This window comes from Mytilus edulis, chromosome 8, assembly GCF_963676685.1.
Source record: "Mytilus edulis chromosome 8, xbMytEdul2.2, whole genome shotgun sequence".
Taxonomy (NCBI): Eukaryota; Metazoa; Mollusca; class Bivalvia; order Mytilida; family Mytilidae; genus Mytilus; species Mytilus edulis.
Window position 1 is genome coordinate 76,507,880 of NC_092351.1, and position 22,577 is coordinate 76,530,456.

The following is a 22,577-nucleotide window of genomic DNA, read 5'->3' on the forward strand; positions in this document are numbered from 1 at the left end:
TTTTGGGTAATTAGTTCCTGGTTCTCTTCTTCTTAAAACATTGGAGAAACGAAATACTTACGTTTCAATGAAGTTTGTATATATATATATGACTATTTTTGTTTGTATTGATATACAATATGTTGATACTACTCTTATTCATGATACAAATACCCATACACCGTGGTTTTTTCGTCAGTTATAAGAAATAGAAAGTTAAATCCCTATCCGTATGGAACACATTTTAAGTGGAAATTGAATTAATGATGATATCCTTTAGAATAAGTCATAATCGGGGACGAACGCTATGATGAACAGTGGCTTTGTTAATTAATAATAAAATCAACAGTCTGGTATTTTTTAGTCTGAAGTTTTTATTTTCAAGTACGGAATATGACAGTAATTTCCTGTCAGACCATTGATTGATATGGTCGAGCGTTTGGTTTAAATTTACAATCATCTAAGAGATTTTGAAAATTTTAGCGACATTGCATTTCTTCACAATGAATAGATTTTGAGCGCATGTATACAGCTTTTTGTCTGACATTTGTATTAATGCCGAGACCTTGACAATAGTTATGTCGGTGAAAAATACGACGAAGATAATGACTGAACAAATTCGTTACACACCAGTACATTTGCAACATGCATTCCCACACTTGCACCTAACAGATAGCTTTTCCACCTCGCCTCCTGAAGATGCACATGTATCCGATTCTGAACAATATCCGCTTCGTTTGGTACATGCAAAGTTTCGTTTGCCTGTAATTTTATAAGAAATAAGTTTGAAATTCGATATAAGCATGATATGAAGAAAGTATATTTTTCCTCAAACCCTTCACATGTTGTACAAAAATCTTAACAGATAACACATTATGTATTCTTCTTTAATTCTATAAGGGGGCTCGCGGGTTTAAATCAATTTTTTTTTATTTAATATAAGATTTCGCTATATTTTTCTATAAATGAACTTCATCTTATACTTAATAGAAAAATGAAACAAAAAATTTACGCTCACAATCTGCCTTCGAAAAAAGCATACATTTGTATTAATGTCTTTTTTTGTTGTTGAACTAATAGGAGAAATCGCGGTAATATCGAAATAAAAAAAAAGAACTAAATTACATAAATGGGTTAAATTTTACAATTATTTAGTTAATGTACAGCTTATTCGAAAACAATAATAAAAAAATATAGGTCTCCGATGAGTTAAAAAAGATATTCCAATTTTAATGCCCCAAAAATGACATTTTTGCACAAAGAGGGATAAGTAAGAGCTTTTTCAATGATATCTTCATTGTAAAAGTCACCTGGAGCCAAAACGTAGTGATTTTTTGGAATGATTTTTGTACCATATCATAAAGTAACAATTACTAAAAGTAATTAATAAGATTTGTAATGAAAATAAATCTTCTGAAAATCTTATACCCGCGAGCCTCCGTTATGCATCAACTGTTCTAACTTGATAGTCAAGATTACTTTTAAATATCATCCAGTGCTTGTTATTTCTGTTGAAAATTTAAATAATGTAACTTTCCTGTGTTTTCTCCCCCAAACATGTATGAAAATAAAAAAAGTTTATCTCAATAAACCAATTAGATATTTCAAAATATAATGCACTCTGGGTAAAAAGTAAAATCACAAAAGTACTGAACTTAGGGGAAAATCAATTCGGAAAGTCCATAATCACATGGCAAAATCAAATAACAAAACGCATAAAAAACGAATGGACAAGAACTGTCATATTCCTGACTTGGCACAGGCATTTTCAAATTTGGAAAGTTTTGGATAAAACCTGGTTTTATAGCGCTAAACCTCTAACTTTGATGACAGTCTCATCAAATTCCGCAATGTTATTTTCATTTAGATGTTAAATAATCAGATTACCTGTACATGCTATAGTCTTTTTAATTCTGAATATTAAAAAAATCAATACAGCACTATCTCTACAATATGATTTACATCTTTGCATTCTTATAATCTTTCAGAAAAAAAAACTCATATTCTTTACAATTGCAAGTATATCATAAATGGAAACAACGGCTGTAAAAGAACATGTATGGGCTTTGCTAATTTCGGAAGTTGACCTAAAGAATTTTATTAATTTCTTTGTCGTTTGGTCTCTCATTGCCTATCATACTATATCTTATTTTTAATAAAAAAAAGTCTTACAAATTGGTAGTATGTGGTGCACCTAAATATGTCTTCCATTTATTTTTTCAACATCTTTGACATCCTTGACATAGATAAATCATGCTAGAATTTTATTTGATTTCCAAAAACAATTCATTTAACATATGTCCACCTTGTCAAAGATGTGTTTAATCAATTTAATATTATTACAAACTAATTAGAAATAAACACTTACCATTCTTACATTGAATCATTGATATTGCCAGAATCAAAACTAGTAGACCAGTATTTAGCATGTTTGCCATCTGAGAGGTTATTCAGAGATAGCCTGAAACAACGACGATGACGGCTGTTAATTTGAATAAGTCGAGGGCATTGGACCAATGAAGAAACGATGTTGTATTATGGGAGTTGTTGATTTTGATTGGTCGAGATTTAAGTGGAAGTTGCATGATGCTGATCAATGTGTTAAACGTTATTGCTCCCTTCACTTCTGAAAAAAAATTAATAATAATGAAATATGTATAAAAAACTTCTAATAACATATATGTATTTCCTTAAATAACTATTTACGATGATACATTACAATGTATTATATTTGTCGTAAAGTAACAGTTGGGAATTCTTAAAATTACAAAATATAAAAGGTCAATCTATTTCATTTTATATTTAAATGCATGATCAGATATAACTGTTATTCCATACTGAAATGAATAGGTTAATTAAACTGATAAAAAACCCAGATAATTTGCATGGTTACATAAATACATTCAAACGCGTAAAAAGGTTAGTGGCAATAGTTCCGTTCTAGTAAAATATGAGTAAAAAAAAAATTCGAAAACAAGAGAGCAAAATTTGAATAAAAATTTTTGCTATGAATATTCGTAACGTAGAATATATTGTACATATAAAATTTGGCTTTGTGCCTCAGGGCCCTCTGTTGGGGAGTGATCTAAGAAGTTTTAACTAATTTATCAGTCACCTGTCAACACCGACGATGTGCATCAAGTACGAACCCTGCACGTTTCATGTCTGTTTTAGTCAAATTTTAACAAACAGTTTTCTTGCTTGGCACCCCAGCTTTCTTCATCGATACGAACTGACCATCAATGAGTAAATGTTAGTGCTGAAAGTGGCGTAAAACACTTATATGAAAAACACGTATGCATCTGTACAGGCATACAAATAATTCACAGTTTTTATATTTGTGACAAGTTTAAACAAACTCATTTAGTTCATTTTGTGTTAACTCAAAAGTGAATCTTAACTTCGATTACATTGTATATCTGTTTAGCCTGTTTTCAGAAATCGTATTTCTAAAATGAATTTCGATTACAGATTGAGTCTTATTTGTTGGGACAATTAGATGCAAATTTATTCAGCCATTATGAGTCCTACTGGTGGACAAACATGCAGGTAAAAACTCTTTTGTCACTACTAAATCAAAATTCTTAATTCAGTATTCATCATCGAAGATCATCGAAGAATCTGATTAGACAACAACAAGCGTTTTATCTCAATCCACTTCCATGCAACGGAAGGAAATCGCAATTTTGATTTTTTTGGCCAAATATAAAAGCTTTTTTTTTTGTTCTTTTTTGTTGCCTGTTTTTTTAATTTAACAATACTGAATGCTACTCAACATAGCTTGAACGTTCAAGCTTAACAACTTGAACGTAAAGACAATGTAATCTATTTACAGATATTTTGTCTATTTTAATATTTTAGAGATCAAACTGTAGCCATCTACAAACACAAGCTGTGCTCTTTAGATCTTCGTTGCGAAAAAGTTACATGTATTCTGTATTCTTTAGAAGGAAAGAGATGAATCGATCATCCTTTTCAAACACAGGCTCTGATACTAAGATCTTTATTGCGAATACAAATTATTTATTATGCAGAAATTAACAATTTAGTATACTTGGATTTATACATGCATGTTTTATTCAATTATAATCAGGTTTGGTGTAGTTTTTTTTGTTAAAACATTATAGTATCGTCGAAGTCATTATATTGTTGAAACCGTTCTTAATTTCACTGACTGAACTATCATTTACTTGTAATAAAACATTATGTTACTTTTAACCGTCCAAAAGTTTAAGGAATAGCCCTCCTCTTTCTTAAAATATAGCACACATTAAGGAAGCATACTGGTTTCTTACAGGTAAAAGAAAGTCCAATCACTGATTAAAAACCTGTCAATTCAGCCAATTTTGTTCTTCATGTGAGAAGATACAACCAAAAATCAAATGACAACATTTTACTAAAGTTACCTTTCAAACCAATAATTTTGTCACTCATCAAAACGGTGTTTTGAGACAAACAAAATCGCCTTTTTAATGACTTTTCACTTATGTAACAGGCATTTTTCTCATGTTTTGGGTTGTCTCCTTTAGCACTACTTCAATTTGTTGATAATGCTCGGTGTGAGTCTTGTTTTTGTTGCTTTTATGTATTTCTTTTTCAAAAGATTTATCCTCAATCGTCTTTGATTATCAAAATTGACCTCTGGTGTTGCTTTAATTCTTCCTAACATAATTTTCAAACAATTTGTGTCAAATACAATTAATATGAAATTAAAAATAAAGTAATGTTTTTAACAAATGATATATTATGCCGCAGTACAAGACTCATTTAAACATAACATTCACCCTGTTTACAAAGTGCAAATCTTTGCATCACGAACTAGGAGATTACATTATTTCTTTTTTATAAATTTAGTTTTTCGTCATGAACATGGTCTAGATTTATGTATTTTAAGTCTGATATTATTGCTTGAAAATGAATGTAACATGTGTAATGCAACATATCGCTTATGAAAAGAGGGACGAAAGATACCAAAGGGATAGTCAAACTCACAAATCTAAAACAAACCGACAACGCCATGGCTAAAAATGAAAACGACAAACAGGAAAACAATAGCACACATGACACAACATAGAAAACTAAAGAATAAACAACACGAACCCCACCAAAAACTAGGGGTAATCTCAGGTGCTCCGGAAGGGTAAGCAGATCCTGCTCCACATGTGGCACCCGTCGTGTTGCTTATGTGATTACAAATCCGGTAAATAGTCTAATTCGGTAGGTCACATTCATGAAAGGGAAGGGGATTGTAGTTACGACGTAAGGAACATATCCGATATCATTTGTGAAACGGTTATTCCATAACGGTAAACCAACTCGTGATGGCGTCCGTAAAATTTACGAAGAGATGATTTCAACTTCACCATTTGGAACTGTTGGTTTAATAGCTTCCTTGTGAGCAGCAAACTTCTATCAAGAAAATCATGATAGGAAATGCAAGCACGGGATTATCGTATCAATTGGGAGATATATACCCCGTATGCAGGTGCTGCCGAAATGTTGCTACTTAGAAATGAAAAGTTCACAATTGGAAAGCTGAAATCATCTCTTTTGTCGTAAAGTTTTGTTTTCAACCGACCCTCATTGTCAATTTCTAGATGTAAGTCAAGATATGAAGCCGACTTAACTGTATCTGTATTATGAACGACGATGAATATGGGAAGCAGAATAAAGGAAGACGTTACCGCATGATATCTGTAAAACAAATCAATCATGTGTGCGATTCGCACTTTGTTTGTAGTGATCGTTTTATGTTCTAAAAGAAAATAAGAAAGAATTTTGTAACAAAACGAAATCAAGACAAAATTATGTTTCGGTAACATTAAAAAAACCACAAAGGAAATGAAAAGACAAATAAACAAAAAAAGAGTGCCACAATTGGCCACTTCGTTTTAATGTTATTGCCTGGTAAGATGTTTTTTGCATATGTATACCATGAATATACACTTTTTAAATCAAGGGATTTTGTAAGTTTGAAGGCCTCTTTCAAATAAAGGTTTAAACTTTTAATATTAAGTCTAGGAAGATATAAAATAGATTGGGCTGTACCTTAAATTTTTTACTGGAAGTCTTCCTAGTTCCAATATCACACCTATTTTTGATGAGGTCTTCTTGGTTCCAAGAAGGTATTTACAAAATGTTAAATGGATTTTTTTCCAAGGGTGTTTTATCAATAAAGTAAAGATGGTCAATGTCACAATTTCTTTAGGCAACTTATATTTTACTCTATGGTAAACACGGAAATAGTCAAAGGATATTTCAGAGTTGTTAGTCAAAATAGGTATGACCAATTTATCACAGAGATTGTTTGACACTGAAAAAGTAAGAGTACTCAGAGAGGCTAACATAAACTAGGGATCGTTTTGTTCTTTCTTTAGTTTTGATTGATGTACTTTGTACTTTTCAAATTTTTAATCTATTTGTGTTTTCTATTAATAGCATTTTATCTATTCTTTGTCCTAAATGACAAAATGACAAAATGTTGGTCAAGAGCAGGGTAAACAATTGACATGATCAAAGGTTACTCATTTGTGATGTCTTCCGGTTAGATAAATGCTTATTACAAATACATACTCTTTGCTATAACTTATTAACGTATGTTATAAGAGTATCTCCATTGATTTCACATTTGAAGCTCATATCATTACTTCATTGGTGGAGTTCATATTGATCTGACTTATGTTTTGTTTTGTAGACTGTTATGTTTTTATTGTTTTTCGTGTTTTTGTTATGATTATGATTATATCGGTTTCTTCGATACATAACCTATGTTTAGCAGTTTGGAAAATCGGTCTAATTGTATTTACTAGCTGTTTATTCAAGATCAAGGATAACGACGCATCGGTATGGTAATTTTTTTATTAAAACTATATAATATATTATCCTTTTAGGGTTTTCTTTTGAGCTATATATCTGTACGAAGTTTAGTAACTTATACAATGATTTCGTTATTCTTACAAAAAATGTAATGTCTAAAACCTACCTTATCATCTTCGATACACAAAGCCATGATGGTACAGTACCCTATACAATTTAGGAAGAGCTAACAAAAAAATGTATGCTCATTTTATGTTGTAATTTTGTTTTTCTGTTTGTCTATTTGTCCTTTTAATTTTTAGCCATGGCGTTGTCAGTTTATTTTTGATTTATGAGTTTGATTGTGTCTCTGGTATCTTTCGTCCCTCTTAGGCTTTATACGTGTTATACATTTAAGCTTGATTTTTTGTAAAAGACATTGGCGTGAAAGGATCAGTCAATGGTTAAGTAGAATGGTTATTGCTTTTCTTTATAAAGAAACAACCTGTTTCGTCCTAAACTTTACTGTATTTGTATGTTAGGCTCTTAAAAAAATATTCACATATATGTTACTGATATTGATAATCTATGGAGGATAAACTCTATTCATTGTTCCTTAAAACTATCATATTTTATCACACCGTGGTAAATTATCACGTTGTGATTGGTTAAACGACGTCACTTGGTGACCTCCTATGAATCAGTAGGGGTAAACTAATTTCACGTCTACAAGTAAAGATGATGTCATCTTTTAATGTTGTTGTATTCATTGTTTATTTTGTCTACAAAACGCAGCAGGAAAAGTCCTGCGTGCAATATATTCGTTATACGGTTCACCACTGACCTCTTACGAATCCATAGAGGATTAGTAAAATCCAAAGAGGATTCGGCCAACGGCCTCACCCTCTTTGAATTTAACTAACCCTATATCAGAAGGGGGCAGTAGCATACCATGTAACTTATAATTTATATGAGTTTCCAAAGACATACATACGTTGTTGTGAACGCTGGTATATTTACTACTATTTTGTATGCGGAGTTCAGTATCTTTGTTATTTTACTTTTTTCTATTACTTTCCTTTTGGTAATAAAGGTATATATTGCGTTCAAATGGGCAATATGCTTCTTCATAAATTAGTTTCAATAAAAAATACCTCTTTATTTTAAAGATCAGTAGGTACCAATAATTTCTAATACCTATACCACATCAATTGCAACTTAACTTTTCAATTACAAACACATTTTATAGGATATCAATATTGAGGACTTCAATTCTATATCTCCTGATTGCATCTGTGCTAGTTCACACGTAATCCGGCTGGACTCGTTAATTATTGGTGACCCTGCTTAATGTGTTTTCTAAAAGTCCAAAATATCTTGAGTCTCAATTCATCAATTGGAAATACAACTTCAAAATACTTACGGATTCAGTCGATGATTATGTCAGGCAATGGGCTAAACGCGAGGAAAAAAAACGTAGCTACTCTTTCCAAATGGATTAACATGATAACAACTGTGAGGTAACCTGTTGATACAAATCAGAACAAAAAATCCGAATTGTTCTGTCAATACACATGCTACGTTTAACTTTAAAGACCAAAATGTTGCAAAACCTCAATGAAAAATATGATATGTTGTTGTCCCCGCAGATAAAGCTCTTAACAACATTATCATGTGTGTAAATCTCATTACATACTATTACTAAGATTATAATTTAATACGTCAGACGCGCGTTTCGTCTAAATAAGACTCATTAGTGACGCTCAGATCACAAAAGTTATAAAGCCAAACAAGAAGAGCATTGAGGACCCAAACTTCCAAATTATAACATGCTTGATAAATGCATTAGGTATTGACAATTCACTTGGAAACTCACCATATACTCACGAGACACTTACCAAAGAGGAAATGCTGGATAATAATAGGTCTGTTCTATGCTCCTTTGGAATTTCAACCTAAGATGGACAACTGGATCTTTCATCACCGCATTGGATACATGAACAACGTGCACATAAGGGTCCTTACAAAAAAAGGTATATTGATGGGTCTTTCAAGTGCTCCGCGAAACCTCTTTCTCAATTATTTTCACCGATCTGAACAGCAATCAACGCCCGGCTGTTATTGTGAAACTGGCTATTCTAGAGGTGGCTCGAATCAGATGTGGATACTAAAAAAATCCAAAGATCTTTTAGAGTACATTCAATCTACGGCTCTTTCATCTTTCCATTGTATTAAGACGTTTGACTTTTCTACACTTTGCATAAGTATTCCCCATTCCAGAGTTCAGGCTCACAAGGAGGCTAACAAACCAAGAGTTCAAAAGTATGGTTAAGTTGAAATCATCCCTTCGTAAATTTTACGGACGCCATCACGATTTGATTTACCGCTATGTAATACCCGTTTTATAAATGATAATGGATATGTTCCTTATGTGGTAACTAAAACCCCCTTCCCTTTTAACGAATTAGACTATTTATCAGGTTTGTAATAAAATGAGCAAAAGACAGGTGCCACATGTTGACCAGGATCTGCTTACCCTTCCGAATCAGTAATGGGTGGGGATTGTGTTGTTAAGTATCTAATTTTCTATATTGTGTCTTGTGTAATATTATTTGTCTGTTTGTCTTTTTCTTCTTTAGCCATTGCGTTGTCGGTTTTTTTTATCTATGAGTATGACTGTCCCTCTAGTACCTTTTTTTACACAAGAAATGACTTGTTTTATCCATCATACACAGGAAGTGACGTCAGAAGTTAACTTTTACTATCCATCATACACATGAGGCTTCACGATATAAATTGTTTTATCCATCATACACAAGAAGTGACGTCAGAATTTAACTTGTTTTATTCATCATATACAACAAAGTCGTCAGAATTTAACTTGTACTATCCATAATACACAAGAAGTGACATAAGGAAATATAATTTGTATTATGTTCTAATTCAAAACTTCAAGCGAACATAAATTATTTACAAAATAAACTCAACACCTTGGTATAGGATTAGCTAGCCTGACAGTGTGCAGCAAAGCTTTAATTTTATTAAAGACAAATACAACGTAAAAAATGTTCATCAGTGTTATTGTCTGCCTAGGCCGCTGCAGGTAACAAACACAAAAACCAATCTACAAAAATAAAAACAATTTTCATTATGTACGAAAATACATATTATGAATCAAATAAAGATTCTGTTCTTACACACATTATTTTTCACATTAATAAAAAATAACATAAATAAAATACATTAAGTCGGGTGGAAGGGTGGGAAACTTTACTGCATCAAAAGCGAACCTCGACTGACAATATCTTTAATTTACAAAACCGCCAAAAGTATTGCACGAAATATTTGAAATGACCTTATTCAAATATTATGGTCAGTTCTACCTCGACCAATGAAAAACATTTAACCTATTATATACTTTCAAACACGTGTAATTTTATAAACAAATACACGTGGTAATGTTTACATACCGGTGTACATAACTTTAATAAATATATTTATGTTCTAATTCAAAACTTCAAGCGAACATAAACTATTTACAAAATAAACTCAACACCTTTGTATGGGATCAGCTCGCCTGACAGTGTGCAGCAAAGCTTCGAAAAATAAAGAAAGGGTAGAGAAAAAAGAAAAGAAAAGATACATAATTAAATCCCAATATTATTTGTTACAGACAGTCTATCCTTCAAAGACTCTTTAACATAACCGTCTTTTGCCGTGTCACTTTTCCACCGACCATGCTTTTTGAACAATCTGCCCTCTACCCCAGCCGCTGCAGCAGCCGATGCCCCTCCTGAACGGAGAATATGCAGTCCAAATCTTTTACTATCTAAGCCTATACTCTGTAAACTTGAAAGAAGTATTTCCCGAGCTCTCGTGTATGACAACGGACCTGTACTTCTAAGTTTATAAGAATTATCAGACTTACAAAAATTAACGGATCTAAAAATAAATTCTTCAGAATTTGATGTAATACTAGCTAATTTGAGATATCGTTCTAGCATACAGACAGGACAAGTTACAAGATTAGTTCTAGAAATAACCACATCCCTCCCTTCTCTGTAAATATCAGTTTTACTCTTCGCCAAATATAAATTTGCATGTGTAGAATAAATCTTTATATCGATACCTCTCAAATTAACTAGTTCTGAAAACCTTAAAAAACCTGCATAGCTTAATAAACACATACAAACAGTTCTTAAGTCTTTAAGATTACTATTAAGATGACCATAAGTATGAACAATCTTTCGCAAAATGTCTGGTGTAATAGGATCTTTCTTAGTGATAAAATGTCCCAATTTTCTCTGTGCTCCTTCGTTTACAAACGTTACTAATTCAGATGTACAAGGATTATTAAATCCAGCCAGTTTATGTGCCCATTTATTCGAAAAACATGGGGCATACTGACAACAACAAAATTATACATGTTTTTTTTATCATTTTATTTTAACTAGATATTTTCAAATACATTTGACTTCTGTTGTCCTCCAGGCTCAGAACAGAGTCTTAAGCCACCAATACATATTGGGGCTAACCATCGAATGGGCTGAAATATCAAAATAGATTTGTTAATACTATGTTACCTCGTTCCTCAATACATACATTTTTTTGGATTATATTCTTAATCTGTTCAAGTGTTCCTTATGATTATTCATCTTTCTCTAATGTTTGTGTTATTTTTACATTTCCTTACCGGTGTGAAAAAAATATTTCTCCTCAAAAGTGAAAAATCTGTTCTCAGCAAATGATTGGTTGAAATTTAACTGTGACCTTAAATTTGCTTGTTTTCTTCTGAATTTTCTGATTGTGACGTCATGAAAAAAGGCGGCCATGCATGATGTAGTCACATCAAAACTACACAACTTTCCTCAAATCTTTGAAAAGGAAGGATAAAAATCATAAGAGAAACAGATTCCACCACTGTAACTCGTGTATTACGACATTTCTCCACTCTCAACAATTAAATTTTTATTACTTAAAAAGTTCGGCAAGCCGTGCGCTTTAAATATTAAAATTAACTGTCTCGAGTGGAGAAATATCGTAATACACTTGTTGCAGTTGTGGAATCTATGTTTGAACCGTTTAATAACTTCAAAATATCGCTACTTGTTCCCTTTCTTACACGTATCCCGAACTGAAATGCAAGGTCAACACAGAACTTGAGAACTAGATCAAACGTCATCTTGGATACTTATTGTGGCTAACCACTGAGTGAGCTACAATAATAACTTTGTATTTGATGCCTTCAAATTGTTCATTACATATTTGAATTCGTGATATACTGCGACTTTCTCCCTTATAATTACAGCCTTATTTCGTGTTCAAAGAGATATGCTATTATCTAAACTAAATTTTACATTTATAATTTGTTCCACTTATTTTAATGTTTGACTCTTCCGTTAAATTGACTGTACATGCTATATTATTATTCTGTAAATACTTCCCATTTCAATATATTAGTTTATATTATGGATTATAATACATACTAACATATTGTTTGTACGTAAATCATATTATTTGTGTTAATAAATGAAACTTACAGACAACATTTCGATCCGCAGCACTCAGAATTTACGCTTTCTGATTCGAACATTCTTCAAGAATCCTTACACTCAACTTCACAGTTTTTTACACCTGTTAAATTATCATATATTGGTATAAGTAAAAAATATCTACAACATTAAAAACATTTAATTTTTAGAACAGCATAATTTTACTGTTTTTTCTTTTTCTTCTTATACAGTTACTTCTGTCGTTCTACAAAAAACTACAACACTGCTCTGACGACAGTAAAACATTTGATGACGTGCTCTCAATCCTATCAACTAAATCTAATAAAATTAATGGTTACCTCTGATGGGCATTATATCAATTAATACCCCCCCCCCATGAAACTAGGTACAAAAGATTTACAAACCATTAACCTAGTTGTATTTTTGGAGAGCTTTATATTTGAGAAAAATAACCAAATGCATAAATAATTGCAGAAAAAACCCACAATATCAACATTATTATTGCAGTCTAGAAGTGTTGAGTTAAGGGTCAGATGTAACCCTTGGGAACTCACAGACAACCAGTAGATATATCACATTAATGATTTATAACTTTACAAATATCAATCTATTAATTCCTCTTTTCAAGTCCTCCAATAAACCCGAATAGGAGAGGGCATGCTAGTTTTTATTTCTGATTTGAGGGTAGATGTTGTAGTAATCTAACAATAAAATATTTGGAACTTCTGACATTTGTATTAATGGCAAGAATAAAGTCCTTGACAATAGTTGAGTTGGTCGGTATGAAATGCTACGATGATTATGATTAAAACAAATATATTACTTATCACTACATTGGCAATATGCATTTCAACACTTGCACCTTACAGATAGTTTTTCAACCTCGCCTCCTAAGGAAGGACATGTATCTGAGTCTGAGCAGTATTCACCCCGTTTGGTACATGCAAAGTTTCGTTTGCCTGTTATTTTATAAGAAATAAGTTTGAAAAATCTTTTTAACAGGTAAAATAGTATACGTTCATGTTTAATGCATAATTGTTTTAACAAGCAATATATGTTGATAGTCAAAATAACGAGTCAAAATAATAGTCTTTTAGATTCTTACACGATGAATTGAAATTGAAAAATAAATCAGAACAACACTATCTCTTTGATGATTGTATAGTTAAATCATTTCCAGATCAATCTAATAAAATTATTATTACGACTTCGTTAGAAATAAACACTTACCATGCTTACATTGAATCATTGATATTGCCAGAACCAAAATGAGTAATACAGTTTTTAGCATGTTTGCTATCTAAGAGGTAATTCAGAGATAGCATGAAACAACAGATTTAGCTTTAAATCTGAAAAAGTGGGGTCACTGGACCAATAAAGAAATGATGTTTTTGATTGGTCCATATGAAGTTAACGTAGAAGTTGCATGCTGCTGATAAATGTGTTCAACAACCCCTAAATAAGCACGTTTGTCTTTGACCTCTGAAGAAAGAGTAATATAGCATGTAAATATACTTATAATAGCAACATAATCATGTCCTAAAAAAACCTTTACCGTGCTTGAATTAGTTTTGTCTTTGAGCAACAGATGTTAGTTCTAAAAATAACAAACTATGAAAAGTCAATCTATATAATTTTACATGTAAAAGTACGGTTAGGTAAAATTGTTATATTATACTGCATTGAATAAGTGAAAACAAATAAACAAAATAGACACTTTGCATTGTATCCGAAAATCCGACACAATTGTTCGTCTAATATATTCAAACATGGTGGTATGTCAGCATGTGTATTAATAAATCAATTCAAATGAAACAAAAAGCGTTAAAGGGTAAATGGCAATAGTTCAGTTCTAGTAAAATATGATTTGAGAACAAATTTGAACTAAACGGAGCAATATGACTGAACTAGTTTTTAATATCTTTATCTTAATCTTAACCAAAGTGTTGGTTTTTAACGTTTTTTTAACATGGAGTGTATTGCAATGTAAGAATTGACTTTGCGGTTCAATGCCCTCTTTGGCCGAGTGGTCTAAGTAGTTAAAACCTATTTATAATTTACCTGTCACATCGAGTTAAGTTTGAACCCCTGAAGTCGCATGTCTGCTCAACCCAAATCTTGCCCGATAACGGTATACTGTTTTCGTGCCGATGGTTGGTGATTATCGCCGGGAACTCTGGCTTCCGCGATAAAAAAAAATATCCGCCTTAAAATACTCGTTAGTTCTAAAAGTAACGTTTAACACTTCTCAATCTATCACGCATGTGCCTCAGTTGATAAATAGCATATGGCACACTAAAACCATAAAATCAATTGACAGTTTTATTATAGCTCATTTTAAGTTAACTTAAAAGTGAATCTTAATTTTCGATATATGTACACCATGTTTTGAGAATTTGTGCTTTAGTATGCATTTCGATTAATGATTTATTCCAATTAATCAGTTGCAAATCTTCTCAGATATTATGAGATGGTGCACGCAGATGGACATATATGTTAGCTCTTTCGTACTATATATAGCATACAAATTACCAATATGGGTGTATTTCATTTTGTCTTTGTTTTTATTTCGAAATTATAGTTTTGTCATTACTAAATATACTAAATCAAAATAATAAATCCAATATTTCTGATCGATGGATCTTGTTAGACAGCAACCAGCGTATGATCTCATTCGGTTTCCATGCAACAAACGTAATTCGACGATAACTATTGATATGTGATCACTTTAATGATCATCGAAAAAAAAAAACCAACACCGTTTAAGCAAAACAATCTTCATAAACAAACCTATGTTTTACGTAGTCCGATTTCTTTTCAGGATGTTCGCTTCGCTTGTTTTATTTTTTCCCCCAAATTTTCGGAGTCGTCTGATTTATCAATGTAGTGCCACTAAAATAATTTCCACACTAACACCTACTTTTCCTTTCATATTTTATTTACAAATAGTTTAAAAAGCCATATTTCAAAATCATCTACTATTCTTTCGGTTTTTTTTTCATAATTAAAAAAAAAGTGCCAAAGATTGATAAATGCAAATAATTGTTTGCGCCAAATTTTCAATGGCTCATATTTCGAAAACAAAAACATGGACCTTTTTTTCTACTTTTTTAGTTCCTTTATTCATATACGTTTCATTAGAGTGTTTTAAAATACAGCTAAAAACTCATTTTTATCGCATTGCTTTTAATTAGATTGAATTCTTTTCTCTTTTACGGGCTTTTTTACTCTTTGTATTTCGTTTTAGAGTTTTTGCTTGTTCTGCATGCTTTTAGCCTATATTGTTAATTTTTAATTCTTTGTGTTAACATGTATTTCGTATTGACCTTTTATTTCATGGTAGGCATTTTTTATTTCAGTATTTGAATCTGACACGATGTATTTTTTATGTTTTATGTTATTGTCAATGATTTATTTTAATTATCATGTGTATGTAATTTTACTAACTTTGCCACTCCAATTTAAATGATCACAAACAGTTTTGTCTTTGCCAACATACACTTCTAACAATAAAATATAGTTGGAATGAATGTCAGGCCTAACATACAACGTCGGTATAATTTCATCGGATCTATAAAATATATAAGTTTCTCACTGAATCTATTCAAAGAAGGTAACCAAAGATTTTGCGACGATGCAAATATTAAACTTTACAATATAAATAAATATCTTTAACCATTAAATTCAAATAGAAAAATCTATGCAATTAACAAATATGTACGTATTAAGCTTCATGTAAATTATTTAACAATGAAATACATTAAATATGAAATTTGGAGTTTTACCAAGGGAGCTAATAATTAATTAATAACACTGTCTGCCACACAGCATTTCGGGACTCTCCCTTTGGTATCTTTCCTCCCTATTTTATAGCTGACTAATCGGGGGCTTTTCTTATTATTGGGGGCATTATGATGACCCATAGTTGTTAATTTCTGTGTCATTTAGTCTCTTGGCAATCATAATACATATTCTTTTATATATAGCGATGTCGTTTTAACGACATAGGGATGTCGTTATTACGACATGATATGTCGAAATTACGACATAGCGATGTCGTTATAACGACATGTTATGTCGAAATTACGACATAGCGATGTCGTAATAACGACATGTTATGTCGAAATTACGACATGCTATGTCGTAATTACGACATAATTTTTTTTTTGAATGGCCCTTATCGGCTTCCGTAATGTACAGAGCCTTAGAGTAAATTTTTTTTTTATATAGGGCGCTTTATAAATTTTCATTATTATTATTATTATTATTATTATTGATTCCAGTCTTTTATAAAGCTTGTTTTTTTAAACAGACTAACAAACATCATAAATACAAAACAGCTTCGTTCTAAATACATACATCTTCACTTGATTCTTTGTATGGTCCAAAATAAAACGACTTATTTTAAATCGAGTCATACTTTTATCATGTTTAGGATAATTGTGCCTCACTGCAAATAATATTTTTTCAACTATTCTGAAAATTAAAGGTAGGTTGGACTTGTTTTTGGAACAAGTTGCATAAAAAGGTCATGATTTGTCTGGCTTTTTGCACCATCCTAGAGTTTTAGAAATACAGCTTTAATATTCATAAAGAACGTTCTAACACATAAAAGGATGTGTTTGCATTAACACAGGGTTTTGATTTTTTTAATATTCTGAAAATGCCAAGTAGGTGGTCATATTCTTGGTACAAGCTGTACAAAGAGATCATGGTGTTTGCGGCTATCTCCTATTATAAATATAAATTGACGCTAGATTCTTTTCAACATGGTTTGTACATTAAACTTTAACAATTTAAATCTATTTACATGTCTTTTGTTACCTTTGAAATTGTAGAGATCAAACGTTTATCATCTACAAACACAGTCAAGTTGTGCTCTTTAGATCTTCATTGTGCAAAAAAACATTACGTTTGTTGTTTTTATTTACTGTGCATGAACTGATTTTGTCTCATGGATGGATTCCCCAAATCCATGGTTTTATATTACAGGTATTCTGTTTTCTTTCTAAGTTTAAAGATGAATTCATCATCATTAATTGATTATCATCTACAAACACAAACTGTGCTTCTAAGATCTTTATTGCAAAATACAAATTATTTATGCATAAATTAACATTTTTTGCTTGTTGTGATTTATTCATGCAAGTTTATATATTCATTCATAATCAGGTTTGGTGTAGTTTCTCTTATTGCGAATATAATTTTCCTTTTATTTTTTTTTATAGTGAACATAAATTATAAGCAAGTGTATATATAAAAGTAAGTGCCGAATTGTAATTTGGTAAAAAAAAAAAAAATACCCTGATGCAAAAATATCCTATACGGTGCTAAATTTCTTTTGAGCATGGCGCCAAAATGTCTTGTTTCCAAAGAGGCATGTTGCTGTAAATTTTGCTCGTCCTTTTTCCTTGAATGTGGCATCATCGAATGAAACTTTACACCAAAGTTGTACTTTAAATGAGCAACCCGATACTTGGTGCTACTGGATCGGGGTCTGTTATTCTATCTGATTGACTGATTGTTGGTTGTTTAACATCTAATGTCAAATAGTTCATGTATGTTCAAGACGATTATATAAATATCAGAAGATGTGGTGTTAGTGCCAATGAGACAATTCTCCATCAAAGTCACAATTTGTAAAAAGTAAAACATTATAGATCAAATTACGGTCTCCAAACCGGAGTCTTGGCTCACACTGAACACCAAGCTATAAAGTGCCCCAAAAATATCTATATAAAACCATTTAAACAGAAACACCAAAGGAATAATCCACACAAAAATCGAGAAACGAGAAACAATTATAAACCTCAACAAGGAACGAGAACCGCTGAAAAACAAATTCCTGACTTTGGACCGACGACAACTAGTGCTGCAGGTTTCAATCGTCATCCTGACCTGAAACAGTAGTACACCAAAGTTGTACTTTTTATGAGTTACACAACGGTTGTTGCATCTAGAACTGGGGTCTGTTATTCTATCAAGAACTGGCGATAAATTGATTCCAGATGTTATCTAAAATACATAAGTCGCTTCATTGCTGGGTTACTGTCTGATGAACGCATAATCTACAAATACGTTCTATTTACATAAATAAGAAATAAATGTACAATAAACAGGATAGATACTAGTAGCTTTATTTTTGGACAATGAAAAAAGATAAAAATCGATTTTAAATATTCCTCATCATCTTCACAAATGATAAACGATCATCTTAAAGTATAGATAAGATAAGATTTATTTTATTAAAGTGTCACCATCCATTACAATATCAATATATATATACACATAAATTCATAAGAACCTAACATTTAAGTAAAAGGATGCCAGCCGAAAACGACTTATGAGACACTATCATTAAAACAAACATCTAATACATACATAAAAGGACAGCTTTGTTACATTTAAAAAGTATTTCGTAAATAAAAAAAAATAATAAAAAAAAACATATATAATTTCTAGATGACATGTTTTCGTCGATAAAACATATGATAAAGGGAACTAGCTAAAAGAGGAACCATATTATCATTACACATAAGATAACGAAGTTTTTCAATATCGCATAAATACTCAAAATCCACATTTAAAAGACAGGCGTTGGCATATAGTTCATGTCTAATATCAGAGTAAAAACAACAATTAAAAAGAAAGTGTTTTTCATCTTCAATTTGGCAACTATCACAAAAAATACATAAACGGTCTAGTAGAGGTTCTGGTGGTCTAGCATATCGACCTGTTTCAACTTTAAGTTGTAACGAACCAGCTCTGTAGTGACAAAATACGTCGGTGGCATCTATTATTAACTACCTTTACATAAGGCTCCGTACCAATACAAGTTTTAAACAATCTATAAAATCTTAATTTATTACCATTGGCATTATTTTTATCATTCCTTATTCATGGTGCCAAGATTCTTTTTCAAAATTTTGTATAGAGTCCCATACATTACACATATTAATTTCATCTTCTACATTTATAATCAAACTATATTTACGAGCTAACTGTAAAACTCTATAATCCCATGACGATTTTCTTCTAATCGCCCAGGTATGAACCTTTTTACATATATTACTGGTATTGTCACATTTAAGACGATTCCATAGTTTAAAAACTTCAACTTTTAGTAGTGCATCACCTGATAAAAAACCCATATCACCTCTAGCAGCTAAGTTGCTACTTCTCTTGCTTAAGCCTAAGAAAAATTTACAAGCATTGTTTTGCAAATTATTTATACAATTATGTATATTAATGCCCCATACACCAGAAGCATATGTAAAAATGGGTTTGACTAAAGTGTCATATAATTTAGTAAATACATCAAAATTCATACCACCAGTTTTACAAAATTTTGCTTTAATAACACAAAGAGCTCTATTAGCTGATTTATACAATGCTTTGGCAATTATAGAATAATCTGAAAATTCATTCAAAAGTACACCAAGATATTTATAACAAGCTGCATATTCAAGACAAAGTTCACTACATTTGAACTGAAAATTACTTCTTAGTATAGATATATTTCTAAAATGAACAATTTTGGTTTTGTTTTTATTTAGAGTTAATCTCCACTTTTCACACCACTTGTTTAAAATGTCCAACTGCTTTTGCAGTTTCTCTGCATCTGGTGCAATCAATGCAATATCATCAGCATATAATAACATAGAGACCATTATGTCATCTATTTGAATACCACAATTTGCTTCTTTAATATCTGAGACTAAATCATTTACATAGATAGAAAATAAAGTCGGCGATAAAACACAGCCTTGTTTTACACCAAGAGCAACAGGAAAAAAGGATGTCATAAAGTTATTTACTCTGACTGCACAATTGACATTACTGTATAAAGAAGTAATACAATTTAAAAATATACCGCTAATACCAATTTTTCTCAATTTAAATAGTAGACAGTCTCTATCAACGGTATCAAATGCTTTCTTTGCGTCAACAAAACATACAAATGTATCCTTTTTTGCATTTTTTTCTACTTTTGACAATATTATCTAATACATAAACATGATCTGTACAGTTTCTACCTTTTCGAAAACCGTTCTGTTCATAACATAAAATTTCATTTTCATTAAGCCATTTATTCAAACGCTTATTCAAAATGTCAGCAAAAATTTTACATGGGATGGATAAAATAGTTATACCTCTATATGACATAGGATCGAATTTACAACCACTATCATTTTTTGGAATAGGATTAATAATTCCATTTAACAATAAATCAGGCACTTTACCATTTTGAAAGCAGAACGAAATAAGTTTAAATAACAGGTCTATACATATGCTATTGCGTAAACTTTCCGCAGGAATATAGTCAAAACCGACGGCTTTATTCAATTTAGTCCTATTTACAGCGTCAATGACATCTTGTCTCGTAACAGGGCAGTTCAAAGTGTCACAGTTCCTAGTCGGGAAAACATGATTGTTTCCCTTTACCCAGTCTAAATGATTGTTATCAAAGTTGCCATTATCTCTACCATTACTGTTAGATATATTTAAAAAAAAAAAAGAGTTATCGCTCTTGTATTATGCATCTTACCTATTTCAATGCAGTTGTATCTTGAAACATGTAAATAGAAATAGGTAGAAACAAAAACTTTAAATGGCAAAACAAACTATAAACACAGAGGGAAAAAAAATCATGATGAAATATCGTTAATTTCTGTTGGAATCATCATGAAATTGTATTAACTGAATATTGCTTTGTGTGTGATAAAAGGTTTATGTTTGCATTCATATCTTGAATAGTAGTCCAGCAGCTAAGTCCAATATTTTGGGACAATTGATCACTTTATGGTAAAAGCATTAAACTTTGCACAGTGTTAGTTATAATGCTTATAAACATTTTTGGATATGGAGCCATCACAAAAAATTCCACAATGGCCGCCAATTTCAAAATGGCCGCCAATTTCAAAATGGCCGCCAACAGTCGTGAAACAGAGTCGAAAAATTTAGTATAATTTATCATTTGAAAATGAAAGCACAAAACTTTGCATATTGCTAGTTATGATGATTAGTAATCTTTTCTGAATATGGAACAATAAAAAAAAAACACATAATGGCCGCCAATTTCAAAATGACCGCCAACAGTCATGAGGCAGAGTCCCAAAATATGGTATAATTTATCATTTGAAAATAAAAGCATTACACTTTGCATATTGCTAGTTATGGTGCTTATTAATCTTTAATGGATATGGAACAATCAAAAATAATTCAATAATGGCCGATAAATTCAAAATGGCCGCCAACAGTCATGAGGCAGAGTCCAATAAAATGGTATTATTGATCATTTGAAAATAAAAGCACAAAACTTTGAATATTGCTAGTAATGATGATAATTAATCTTTTCTGAATATTGAACAAACAAAGGTAATTTCTTAATGGCCGACAAATTCCAAATGCCCGCCAAAAGTCTTATTATCAGAAACTATATCGTGTTTATCTAAAATAAATTGAATGGGCAAACTGCATCCTATGCCATTAAATTAAAGATGAAAAATTTAAACGTATATGCCCATTTGATTCTAAACGTGTCAATGTTGGTGCTGGTTATCAATCTTTAGCTGACAATATTATGAAGTTTCATGAATTACGATTAATGCCTGAAGGCATTAAAGTGTGCATTGAAAACTTAGATGAGGGATCTGGAATAGGCATGTTGGCACAAATCTTGCAACTTAAAACTGAACAGGACAACGTTGAATAGAGCAGAAAAACGAACCTCACATGAGAGAATAGATAATAAAGCAACCACATCTAACAAGAAAACTATACATAGCTTTTCCGTGCAGTCCACCAGTAACCCGTCTGTGTGCTTTTTCTGTAATGAAAATGGCCAAGAAGCCCTTCATGAGTCCTCAACGTTTGGACAAGATACACGTGTGAGAGAATGTGCAGTAAAATTAAATGACACATTGTTACTTGTAAAGTTAATTGCTGGCGATCTAATTGCACATGAAGCAAAGTACCACTCTAAATGTTTAGTTTCCTTATATAATCGTCCATCTCGAATAAGAATGAAAAATTATAATGTCGAATCTAAGAAGGAAAGTCAAATCCATGGTATTGCATTTTCAGAACAAGTCTCTTATATAAATGAAACAAGGTCATGCGATGAGACCATAATTGTTTACAAGTTGTCAGATCTATGTAAACTTTATACGGAAAGAATAACATGTCTAGGTGCAAATGTTTAACCTCGAGTTAATAGTACACAGAATTGTATCTAATTTCCCTAACTTAGATGCTTACAAACAAGGCCTTGAAAACTTTCTTGCTTTG

The 22,577-nt window shown here is 31.5% G+C and overlaps 1 protein-coding gene across 1 annotated transcript; it reads right to left on the reverse strand.

The window, feature by feature from the left end:
* Nucleotides 1-10,421: 10,421 nt before the first annotated feature.
* On the reverse strand, nucleotides 10,422-11,956 carry LOC139484362 (uncharacterized). The gene is made up of 2 exons (XM_071268100.1): nucleotides 11,897-11,956; nucleotides 10,422-11,177 (listed from the first exon to the last, which is right to left on the reverse strand). Exons 1-2 carry the CDS (start codon nucleotides 11,954-11,956, stop codon nucleotides 10,422-10,424), a joined length of 816 nt encoding a protein of 271 aa, XP_071124201.1.
* Nucleotides 11,957-22,577: the final 10,621 nt, after the last annotated feature.